The 12,724-nt window shown below is 37.2% G+C and overlaps 1 protein-coding gene across 1 annotated transcript; it reads left to right on the top strand.

Annotated features, from left to right (window-relative positions):
• The first annotated feature begins 648 nt into the window (after positions 1 to 648).
• On the top strand, positions 649 to 5,775 carry LOC107746866 (uncharacterized). Its single transcript, XM_016561195.1, has 11 exons — positions 649 to 726; positions 2,093 to 2,230; positions 2,327 to 2,531; positions 2,653 to 2,822; positions 3,115 to 3,166; positions 3,318 to 3,410; positions 3,515 to 3,683; positions 3,782 to 3,927; positions 4,016 to 4,220; positions 5,555 to 5,579; positions 5,686 to 5,775. The coding sequence occupies exons 1-11, from the start codon at positions 649 to 651 to the stop codon at positions 5,707 to 5,709; spliced, it is 1,305 nt and encodes a 434-aa protein (XP_016416681.1). The 3' UTR covers positions 5,710 to 5,775.
• The last annotated feature ends 6,949 nt before the right edge of the window (positions 5,776 to 12,724 follow it).

The raw sequence follows: 12,724 nt of genomic DNA, 5'->3' as shown, positions 1-12,724 counted from the left end.
ATAGGGATAATCCTAAAACATTTTTTTTTTTTTTTTGATCGTTATATTTGAAGATCATCCGTCTTGCAGAGGAACAGCTCCAGAATCAGCCAGTAGTTGAACTCCTCCAAGGTAAATTATGATTCATTCTTTCAACACATTGCAGTACTACACCGTGATCTTTTGGGGGGGGGAATCATTCTTTCAGCTGTTATAAATTATATCACATCAAAGGCTAAAAGATTCACACAGCTCATGTGAAAGCCAAGACCAACCACAGTTCTCCCAGAGCCCGCAGCATTCTCCTGTACGGCAGATGAGAGCGGAAAAGGTCAAACGCAATCTGACTGCTTCCGGTGATGGTAGTGAAGTCTCGACAGCAGGCCCCAGTGTTAAAGAGGATCAAGGGTATGCAAAATTATCTTCCCAAGATCAGGGTATGGGATTTTCTTTCAGTAGTCCGCTAATTACAAATCTTCATCAATTGCCTCATGTGTCGGGGTGAAGCTCATTCCAGAGAGCTCAACTAAGGAGGAGATTTCACAAAGCTCCTCCAAACGTTCTCCTGGGCGGCAGACGAGAGCAGAAAAGGTCAAGCAGAATCTGACTGCTTCAGAAGGGGATCAGATAGACCAGTGTCATACTGGCTCACATCCATCACCAGAGGACATGAGCAGCACTGCCATGCCGAATCAATTGGGCATCCAGGACTCTAAAGGGATGGAGGCTGATCAACGCATGGAGGAGGTAAATCAAATAGCTCTAATTGCATGTGCTCAACTTTACTACAATAATGGAAAAAAAGAGAAGCTTTGAATTTGTGTAGTGTGACATGGATCTGTTTCGGCCTACATTAACATAACAGTGCCAGAAATCACTACAGTATAAAGGTGTTGTCTGTTTAGTGCTCTGTAATACTTTAAAGCTATGATCATTATATGTATAGATTTATGGTTATGTAGTGCATTGTACTTCAATGAAACCAAAGATGTTTTTGTTGTACAGTATTTTGATGTGGAATATTATTTTGTATGATTTTATTTCATTTTTTATTTGACCCTCTAACTCTAGCACTTTCTATTCTATTTTAATTCTACTTTATCTATTTATCTTCTTTTATTTAAAAAAAAACTAGTAGCTTTCTATTTTTTTCTATTCTATCTACTTGTTTTTCTTTATGTGTGTGTGTGTGTGTGTGTGTGTATATGTGTGTGTATAATATATATATATATACCTTGCTACGTGTACTGCGTTAGGCTAACCGAGACTTGTCATTTGCACTTATATATTGTTGCTATTTTGTTAGTTTTGACTGCTTTTATTGTCCTCATTTGTAAGTCGCTTTGGATAAAATCTGCTAAATGACTAAATGTAAATGTAATGTATTATTCTACAGAGTTTTTAAATATGTCACTATTATGTTCAGGGTTTGAATGTAAACAGACCTATAGAAAGACTTAACTACTCATTTTAGATAATACACTTCTGTATAGTTGAGACCAATTACCTTTTTACTTTTTAGGATTTAAATTTACATCATTTAGAGTTTTTAACTCCATCTGAAGTAAATGGTGAGTATGCTTTCATATTGATGTTTTTATATTTATATCGTCGTAGTAAGACCAGTTCGACAAAGTGAGCACTTGTGTGTCGTAGAAATTTGTACTCATACTTACTCTAGTGTAAAATAACTGTTTTCAAGTGATTACTCCAGTCTTCAGTGTTACAGAAATCATTCTAACATGCTGATTTGGAGAGAAAGAAACATTTCTTGTTGTTATCAGCTGTGCCATTTTTTATGGAAACTGAGATACATTTTTTAGGATTATTTGATTAATAGAAAGTTTAAAGAACAGCATTTATTTGAAATAGAAACCTTTTGAAACATTATAAATGTCTTTACCATCACTTTTCATGAATTTAATCCATCCTTGCTGAGTAACAGTATAAACTTTTGAATGGTAATGTAAATGAATGCAAATGGATGACATTACCAAGAGTCTGTTTCTAGGCTCTTTATCTAATCTCAAACACAGATCTGTTGTTGGGGTGCAACACATATTACCAGTTGAAAATGGGTGTAATGCTTCTTTTAATATCCTCTTAAGGTCAGACATTACTGACAAGAGCAGTTGTGTTGGTGTCTCATGCCGAAGTGAAGCACTACCTCAGGAGTCAAGCACAAACCACTGCAGAGGAATCAACAACCTCTGAGAGTCCGCAGGACACGGCACCTGCCAAAGGCCATCATGTCAGTACTGGAGGAGTTTGTTCTTTGTGTGATCTGTTATTATTTGTGCATTGCTCAAATAGTTATCATAACAGTGACTGTTGATGTGATTTGCAGGTGGGAGAGCAGAGGGATGGTCTTGATGAACACGGCTCCTCTAGTGGTGCTCTAGAAGAGAGGGTCTCTCAAGATCAAGATGTGAAGGAAACCGACACTGCCTCCGTTTCTGCCCAACTAAGCATTGCTGAAAAAAGGAGGTTTTCCAAGCCCAAACCCAGTCTGAGCCAGGCAGCACAGTCCATCCGCAGACCTCTGAATGAAAGTGAGCTTGAGATGCATATAAACCATGAGCTAAGAAGACTGTCCAGTAGCCTGTGTAGAGTGTATAATGCTGTGTGTTGTTTGCTGTTCTGAATGAGGGCATGTGTTCTTTCTAAATCCAGATACCCCGTCTTTCAAACGTGACTCAACGCAGCTGCAATGTCGCAGTCCTGTGGAAGTCCAAGTGAAGATTGCTCCAAATGAATGCCTTGTTGAAGAGCACAGGGACCGTCCTGAGGAAGAGCTTACATGTAGTGTTACTCCAGAAGTGAGCGGCCCTCAGGATGTTAAGGTGAGGGATTTTGTCAAAGGAGAGACTTGAGTGCGTGTTCTGATGATGTGATGGAAAACGTCTCAGGTTACTTATGTAACCATGGTTCTAGTCGCACCGGTAGTGACGTCATGGCTGTCGCCGGCCAACGAGTTGGTGTTTTTTCAATGTATGCTTCAGACACGGGTCACGACGAGGCGTTCCCCATAGCGACCCCTAGAGGACGCAGTTCGAAGTTCCCATGAAAGGGAACCAAACATACATTTGACTTGCAGTGAGTTTTCTCTTCTTTAATGCCTTTTTGTACGTCCAGGATGATGAAGCAGAAACCACAGTAGATGATCTTCCTTCCTTAACATCAATTGGTAAGATTAAAAGCATTGTTTGTATATATATTTGGTTGTCTTTCTTTCCGTCCATCTTTCCCTCCTTCTTTTTTGTCTCTCTGTCTTTGTTTTTTCCTTTTAACTCATTTTAATTTTACATATTTGTCTCTGTACCACTTCTCTAAATAAGGAAGTCCTCCAATAGTGAGTAAGACAGAGGACCAGGAGATCGTACCCTTCCTTGAGAAGCCTCTGGTTCCTGACACCACACCGTCAGACAAAGGTACAACAGAAGACTTTTTTCAGACATAAAAAAATCCATAATTAAAGTGCTTAACTTGGTTTGCAGCAGATCCAAAAAAAGTAAAAAGACAATGACTTTTACAGATGTGCCTGAAAGAAGAGGAGAATTTGAAAGGTCTCCATCTCGGACGTCTGAGAATGAAGATCGAATTACTGATCAGGAGGAACAGGATTCAGAAGCTGTTGAGTCTGAAGTCACAGACACCATGATTGAGGAACCTCAGACAGAGCTGAAGAGGATTATTCCAGTCAGGTGTGCAGTGGCAGATGAATCAGTAGATTGCTCAAATTAACAGGGTTTGTCTTGAATGTTTTTAACAATGCCTTTGCTCTGTGGTGTCATCTGTACAGCTGTTCTGCTGGTGGTTCCTCAGTTTATGCTCAGGGCAGTATTGCCCCAGAGAGGCGCGGTCAGTTTGATAAGCAAACACCCACCAACCTGGAAGGGGCATCTCTGGTCATGATAAACCCTCAACAGACCTCAGAGCCTAATGAAGGTGGGATTCATGTTGTTCAGATTGAGAATATTGCTTTAAATGTCACTAGTGTTGCTGCCAATGATTGAGACATGACATCTTCATTTAGATCCTGCAGAGACGCCTGAACATAAGAGTCCTGTTAAAGCCAAGCATAGTGATTTGGATCATGACAAAGAGAAGATCTCCAGAGAAGAGAAGCTTCTGTCATCTGAAGGAAATTTACAGGAACATAAACAGGATGAGGATCTCCTGTCCCCTGTCCCATTACTTAGCTTAAAACAAACTTCAGCCCCAAAAGTTCTTGTGGACGGCACTGGTAAAGGAAACAAAGAACAAAATGGTGGGTTTTAGAGTTTTATTATATTTAATAAGTTTGATCTGATTTGATTTTCTTTATAGAAATATTTAGTCCACATATTTAAACTCCATGTTAGAACAAAACTGATTAGAAACCATGCTTTATGTATACACGCAAACGATTGAGTCTGTTCATTTGATCGGTTTCTTATAGACCCAGTTCTCAGTGATGCTTCATCTGCACTATTTGAAGCGCACAGCCCGGTTTCATCTTTTTCTGATCCTCCAAACGAACCTGCAAGCAACCTGTGTGATATGGACATGTATGTACAATGTAGCTTTTTTTTAGCAGCTTTAATTGATAAGAGTTTCTAATAATTTATGTAGTCTTATTAAATGAAGGTTAATATGTTGTTTAAATGTTGCTTTAGGATGCAGTTTAGTGAGTCTGCAGCTGAAGACGTTCAAATACCAGATGAGCAGGATTCAGAAAATCAAGACGGCACAGAGGAGTCATCAGAAGCTTCTGAGGTAGAGTTCTGACAAACAGTACCTTGTGTATTCTGTGTTTGCTGAATGGAATAAACAGCTTTTGAACTAATGATTTTTTTCTGGCAGGAATGCAGTGCCTCTCTCAATGAAAATGCAAAATCTGAAATTTCAGATTCAGCTGGAGTGGATACAGGTGCAATTGGTAGTGGTGACATGAACACATGATCCAGAGAAATTTAAATACTATATAAAATGAATATAAATACAATATTGTAAATGTACTGTGCTGTCATTACTGTTTAAAAGTTTGGGGTTGGTAAGATTAAAAAAAAAAAAAAATTGTTTTTTTAAGAAGTCTCTTAAGCTCACCAAGGCTGCATTTATTTGTTCAACAAAACAGTAATACTGTGAAATATTATTAGAATTCTAATATGCTGATTTGGTGCTTTCTTATTACTATTATTTATTTTAGTTGTGCTGCTTAATATTTTTTTGTGGAAACTGCTATACATTTTTTCAAGATTCTTTGTATGTATTTAACATTATAAACATCTTTACTGACAATTTAATGCATCCTTGCTAAATAAAAGTATTAATTTATTTATTTTTTTTAACTTATCTTTAAAATCTGACCCTAAACTTTGAATGGTAGCGTATATTATTTTTTTAACAATTTCCTTCCTTGTCACAGATAAACATTCTGAGGAGGAGCCCACATTTATTTTAACTCTATATGAGATTCCAGCCTCTCAGCTGTCCCATGAGGCTGCCTTTGGGCAGCAGGACACTCCCCCTAATGAACTGCAGCCAGCACAAGTCCAGACACCCTTGCTGTTCTCAAGCAGTTCACATTCTCTTTCCTTCACATTAGAGCCTTCCAGGTACATTTCCCTTCCAGTCTAGATTTAATTAGGTAACGTTTTACACAGTAAAAAACAAAATCCTTGATCATCCATTCCTTTCATCCTTGATGACCTTGTTTTGTAGTGCATCTCTGAACATGGCGTCTGAAGAGACCAGTAATCTATGTAAAAGTAGTTCTCGCAAGGTGGTGGATGACTCCCTGGATCCTCTTTCAAAGGAAGAAGCAGATGATGTTAGCACACAATTGATATCCTCACTGGAAAGCAGTTGTGATGGTGTGAACTCTTTAATTAGTCCACCCGGGATGTTCTCTTGTAATTCTGCCACGGTATGATGTAGTACTCCCTTTTGTTATCATAATTTGCGGAGTGTTTATATTTTGTAGCAGTTTTGGAAATTAAAATGTTTTCTCTTTTGGTAAAAGCTGAAGTTGGATGAGATCCTGACAGAATCCCCAGAAACTAAAGCACCTACTCAAAGGAGATGTAGGACGTTCACTTGCATTCAACAGTTATGTCATATATTAAAACTGGTATATTCATGTAGATGAGATGGTAATATCCTGTCTGATCTCTCCATGAAGGCAAGATAAAGGTCAAGCCGAAGCTAAAGCCATGTGTGAAGGTTGGGCCTTCAAAAAATGGCCAGTTTGACTGTGCACCCAGTCAGAATCTACCAACATCTCAAGCCACAGCACAAACTGAGATCGAGTCCAACCAGAAACTATCTGTGCAGGAAACAGTTGGTCCTGAAAGCCACTCAAGCCTTGAAGGCAGTGAGCGTGATGGCGTGATATCAACAGCCATTGTGCCAGCGTCTGAAGATATGAGAGATGAGAGTCACCTGAAGTGGGAATGTCCTCTCAGAACAGAACTTCAGAGGAATGAGGACTCTGTTGTTGACCCTCCAGTGAGTCGGAGGCTGTTCTCTATTGAAACAGACCAGTTTTTTCTGTATAAATCAGTCATTCACATAAGTGTTTCTTCACAGGTGCACAGTACATTCATAAAGGAGTCTGAGGGGAACAACAAAGCTGCTTATGAGGGTATTTCACACATAGTGTTGGCTGATGCCTTCGTACTCTCATCAGAAGAAATGAAGGATGTTTTTAATAAGGGAAAGGAAAGCCCTCATGATAGTGAGCTCCAAATACCTGAGGGCTTATCTATATGTCTTACAGAGAGTGCGAAATCTCTTCCTTCAGTTATTGACCAAGTAAGTGTTTTTGTTTATATCTAAACAAAACATTAGTCCTCAATATGTTATGAAATTGCTTGACGAGTGGTCCATTTCCCAGAAATAAAGCTCAATTTTAAGTATTTATGTTTTTTTTTTAATCTCCTTGAAGTTAATTTTTAACTTAAAATTTCAAGTTTACTAGGAACACATCACATTAATTTGTTAGTACTTGTGTCCACAGGAGGAAAAAATGGCAGATATTTCTAAAAAGCCTGATACTTGCAGAGAGGCATCATGTGTGTCATCATCTGCATCTCAAGAGAAGACTATGCCCTTTAGGAGAGGTAATGATATTAATGTCCCTTTAACTGACTTATTTTATCATTTTAAAGGGATAGTCACCCAACAAGTAAAATAGTCATCATTTACTCACCCTCATGTAATTACAAACCCATGAGACTTTTGTTCATCTTTGAAACACAAACTTAATATTTTTAAGTGGTTTAATCCAAGTCTTAAGAAAAGACACTATACGTAATTTTGGCTTTTATTGATCAACATACATGCATACATAAAGCACATCATGGATAAATGGAAGCTCAAACTTACTTGCTTGACACTTGAGAACAAACTGGTTTCATTACGTTTAACTTTTTATTTCCTTGTTCTCAAGGCAAGTTGCAAGTGAAGCCAAAAATCCCCAAAACGGGTCTTCGTTTTCCCCAAAATCGTCTTTCTACTGAAGACGATTGTTCTAGACAGAAGCTATCTGACTTTGGGTATAATGATCCAGCCACAACTCAAATAATTTCACCAGAACCTCTGATTAAAGAAGAATCCATTAAAGTGGAACAGAGATCCGAGCAAGAAGATTTCTCTGATATTCCAAAGGAGGAATTAGACGGAGAGCCTGCTGGGATTGCTTCATCCTCACAACTTCAACAGCTTATACCATTCAGCACTGTAAAATCAACAGCATGGTAAGAAACATCTATTTTAATAAATATCCCTCAATCTGTGTACAATTATTATAGGCAATTTTTTTTTTACTTTTTGTCATAGCACTGAATTGCCTCCAGTGGAACTGAAAATAGAGGGTAGGCATGAGGATGCGTGTCACGTGGTGTTGCCTGATATATTGGTGCCGGTTTCCTCTGAAATGGAAAACGGCGATCATATGGCGAGTGGAAGTTCTGTCCAAAGCAGTCTCGAAATGGGTGAAGAGAGCCAGCAGGTTGTCTCTGCATTCACATAAGTGTTTCACATGGGGGTGTTTCTCACATGCTGCTGACAGATATGTTGATCCCCATCTGTGAGAAAATGGAAGATGATTTAAAGGGGTCATATGATGCTGCTAAAAAGAACATTATTTTTGTTCGAACGAGCCGTTTTAGGTAGGTGTGGCTAACTCTTAACTTTTATAAAGAATATCTCTTTGGATTTGAGACTTTAGTCTTTGCAACTTTACAGATCTTCTTTATGCTCCAAGAGCTTGTAACACTCTAAAGAGAAAGGAAAAAATGAAATCGCATCATATGACCCCTTTAAGAAATGAATGGACAAAAGCTGGAGAGAAAAGCCCTCATGAGGAAGGAAGATCTCAGGTTAGTTAGCTGAATGGCAGAATGAGTAAGGAGTACTGGCAGATATATATTTTTATTGGTATTGGTCAATATTGGATATTTAAATGTACATTTTTATTTCAAATTGGCAAAAATTTTAATACCCATAATTAATTTGACTTTTATTTGAAATATATACTACAGGTGAGAGAGGATCCAGATACCGCAGACCTGTTCTGTCAAGTGTCACACTCATCAAATGTGGGACCATCAGTATCACCCAAGAGGAAAAGACCCACTCAGGGCAAAGGTGATGAAACACTTTCAAAATTGTGTCTTTTCTCAACACACTGTTTAGTTTCTGTAACAATTTGATGAATTTTCTTTGAGTAACATTTTTGATTCTTTTTTATGCCCCTTGCTTTTAAAGCAAGTTATTGGTAAAGATGATGTTTCCCAAAAGAAAGACTGGAGATTCCCCTAAGAGTGGCGAGCAATCACAAACCGTTCCTCTGTCAATCTTAAAGTCGGAGTCAACACAATGTAGTGCTGAGACATGGTATGAGTGACTTTATCCTCTGATCTGTACATTTTACATTTTCACCAAAATATCAAATTACTTACTAATGGGTTGGTCTTTCTGTCATAGTGCTGACTTGCTGCCCACTGGCTCGGAGGACCATGAGGAAGCATCTGGGGGTGTTTCACACATTGTGCTGTCTGATATTTTGGTGCCTGTATTGGATGAGTCCGCTGAATGCAGCCTTCACAAAGAGGCCTTATCTGCTGGTCTTCAAGAAGATGCAGTCAAAGTATGTTTCTGTATTTTGAAAGGTCATTGATCGCTTGAGTACTTTTTATCCTAATAAAAAATTCAGCAAAAATATAAATTGTTTTACCTGCCACAGGTTGAGAAGTCAACAGATAATGAGAGAGCAACAAATACTGAAACGGAAGAGATGAGCTCAAGTCAGTCTGTGGCAGTGGAATGGAAAACACCTTGCTGTAGGAGAGGTAAGAATGCATAAAATAATAATATAAAGCAAAATAATAATTTCAAGTAATGTATGCTATTTTAAGAAGCATTTAGCTGTAGTTCATAACAATTGATTTTATATGGATAAGTCTCATGAAAAAGTGTCTAGATCACATTTTATAAAAAAAAAAGCCTTTCTTCAAAAATATGTTAAATAATTAAAATTATTTAAAAAATAATAAAATAAAATTATTTATTTATTTAAAAAATATATAATGAGGGAGTAAAATGAACAAAATATTTATTTATTAATTTTTGGAGTGAAATGTGACCTGGACAGGTTTTTCGAGATTAATCTTTATAAAACTTTAAACAAGGTGCAAATGACAATGCAAAAATCTGTTGTATAGGTACACCAATTAGACACTACTTCTGACATGACAAAGTCAAATGAGAGTGCCAGCATCACAAGCAAAAAAATCACCAGCAAGAAGTTAGTCATTCCTCATCTCAGACTGTTATTAATCTTTGTCTCCATTATTTTTTGTAATATTGATTTATTTTTTCTGATTTCTCTCAAAAAGGTACATTTCAGATGACACTAAGGTCACCTGAAAGACGCCTTAAAGATCAACCTCATATGCTGAAGTCAACCCAAGCTGCCCCGACAACACCTCAGCGAACTCCGACATCAAAAGTGAAAGAGTCCATGGGAACTCCAACAAGACAACAAACAGGAGAGATCTCAAGTGCATGCCGGGTACAGCTAGAAAGGTTATCTGTAGAGGAAATCTGCAGTGCTCAAAGTGTCCTGCAACCAAAGCATCACAGCACGCCTGTCACTGTAAAACCCACTTCTAGAGGGTAAGGATGTTTTCCATTTCATGCCAATGACATGGTATGTAATTCTTTTCAGATTGTCGAAATCAGAATATTTAGTGCTGTTCACAGTAAAAACATCTGTTTGTATTCTTAGGAATGAGATGGACAAGGCATCTCTGGCTTTGCGTGGAAGCAGAAGCTCTGGTTTAGAATCACATGCCGATGAGGAGCCGCCCTTGCCGCCAGGATACTCGCCAAGGGTTGTCCTTCATCGTATACCATTAACAGCTACTGATGAGAACATTTCTACACCTACTTCGTCCCCAGCTAGCGTGTCCACCACACCCTCCCGAACACAGGCAGATCATCAGGTACATGCTGTCATCTACAATCAAATCATTGCATTATGTACATTATTTGTGACCCTGGACCACAAAACCAGTCATAAGTAGCACGGGTATATTTGTAGCAATAGCAAACAATACATCGTTTGGGTCAAAATTAGCGATTTTTCTTTTATGCCAAAAATCATTAGGATATTAAGTAAAGATCATGTTCCATGAAAATATTTTGTAAATTTCCTACTGTAAATATATCAAAAATTTAATTTTTGATTAGTAATATGCATTAAGAACTTCATTTGGACAGCTTTAAATGCAGAGGCGGACAAAGTACTCAACTCCATTACTTGAGTGAAAGTACAGATACCGCTGGTCAAACATTACTCCATTACAAGTAAAAGTTGTAAAGACAGATTTTTACTTAAGTAAAAGTACAGAAGTACTTGCTTTTAAAAGTACTTAAGTACCAAAAGTAAATTTCCTTTTTTATGTCAATGCACTGTTTTATTGTTGTACGTAATACTTGCAATACTTCTGAAGCAACGTACAATACATTACACCTACTGAATAGACTGACTAGCTTGTAGTATCTTTGGAATAAAGAGCTTTTAAAATGTTAAAAACCTATGGGGGAAAAAAAACAAAACAAAAACAAATTATTTAACACCCCTACCCACCCCCACAAAAGCAGGATGGTAGTGATCTCACACAGCTCTGACAGTGTGTGCACACATCTATGTGTAGCCATTCAACCACATTTGAACAGAGTGGACAGTGAAATCCTGTAAATACAGAGGGATAAGGAAGAAAAAAAATCAAACCTGCTTTAAAACCCAGCAACACAACTGTAGCTGTACAACTTTACAACAGCAACACTGCTTTAACAAAAAAGATAGAAATGTAGTGGAGTGAAAAGTACAATATTTGTCTTTCAAATGTAGGGAAGTTAAAGTCATAAGTTCCCAGAAAAAATTATACTCAAGTAAAGTACAGATACTCAAAAAGTGTACTTAAGTACAATACTCAAGTAAATGTACTTAGTTACTGTCCGCCTCTGTTTAAATGCGATTTTCTTAGCACCCTCAGATTTCAGATTTTCAAATAGTTGCCAAATATTGTCCTATCCTAACAAACCATACATCAATGGAAAGCTTATCTATTCAGCTTTCAGATGATGTATAAATCTCAATTTCAAAAAATTGACCCTTATGACTGGTTTTGTGGTCCAGGGTCACATTTGACCTTATTGTTAGATAAGGACTTGTTAGCTTTGAATCGATGACCATTTTTATATTAGTCGTTTTCATTAGTGCTACATCCTCTGTTGTGCAGTCTCCTCAAAACAGCCCTCCTGTCTCCAGTTTGGATGCTGATAAGAATCCTGATCAAGTGTCCCACTTCTTACTGGATGACATCTTCACTGAAGTTGTGGATCCGGATTGATTTTTATTTGGGTTGTTTTGGTTAAATTTCATTGCTGCTGTTCCAGTTCATTGCACTAAAGTGGACGAGGTGTAACACTGTTACGCTGCTAATTATAGACCTGTTAGAGAATTGTTAGTAATTGTAATACAGTTTCTCTAATTAAATTTTGTTCATGAAGGGAAAACATATATATATATATATATATATATACATACATACATACATTTCTGTTATGAGGGCTTTGCCCTTTTTCGGTGATGAGACATGCAGTGATACAGGTTAAGTCACAGCTCAGTTATTTATTTCTATTTATTTAATGCTGAACATCGCACCACTTTTATCAGTGTTTTTTACTGACTGATCTTGTTTTGTTCAGTGCAAATATATTTGTTTTTATGGTTACTGTATGTTACTTTCATTTGTTTTTCTTTCTGAGAGCAAAGCCCTTTTGTGGGTTATAATACCTTTCTCCAGTGAGAATTTATTATAAAGAATGCTCATGAATTATTAGATATTGTCAGTTGTATTTGCAATTTGTGGTACAGTCTGGATATTACAGCACTGGAGAAATTATAAGTAAATAAATGAATATTCACTTTTTCCAACTTAATTTTTATTTTTTTATTTTTTTGTTTAAGATGGAATTTCTTTCTCATAAAATACAATGCACTTATATAGGAAAATGTAAATGAAAAAAAAAGAAGAAAAGAGAGATTTAAATTGAACACATTTTTCCAACTATAATCTTAAAGGGGTCATATGATGCGATTTCATTTTTTCCTTTCTCTTTAGAGTGTTACAAGCTCTTGGTGCATAAAGAAGATCTGTAAAGTTGTAAAGACTAAAGTCTCAAATCC

The sequence above is a fragment of the Sinocyclocheilus rhinocerous genome, unplaced genomic scaffold, assembly GCF_001515625.1.
Source record: "Sinocyclocheilus rhinocerous isolate Xijiao unplaced genomic scaffold, SAMN03320098_v1.1 scaffold468, whole genome shotgun sequence".
Lineage (NCBI taxonomy): Eukaryota > Metazoa > Chordata > Actinopteri > Cypriniformes > Cyprinidae > Sinocyclocheilus > Sinocyclocheilus rhinocerous.
This window is presented reverse-complemented; position numbering and strand designations above follow the sequence as displayed.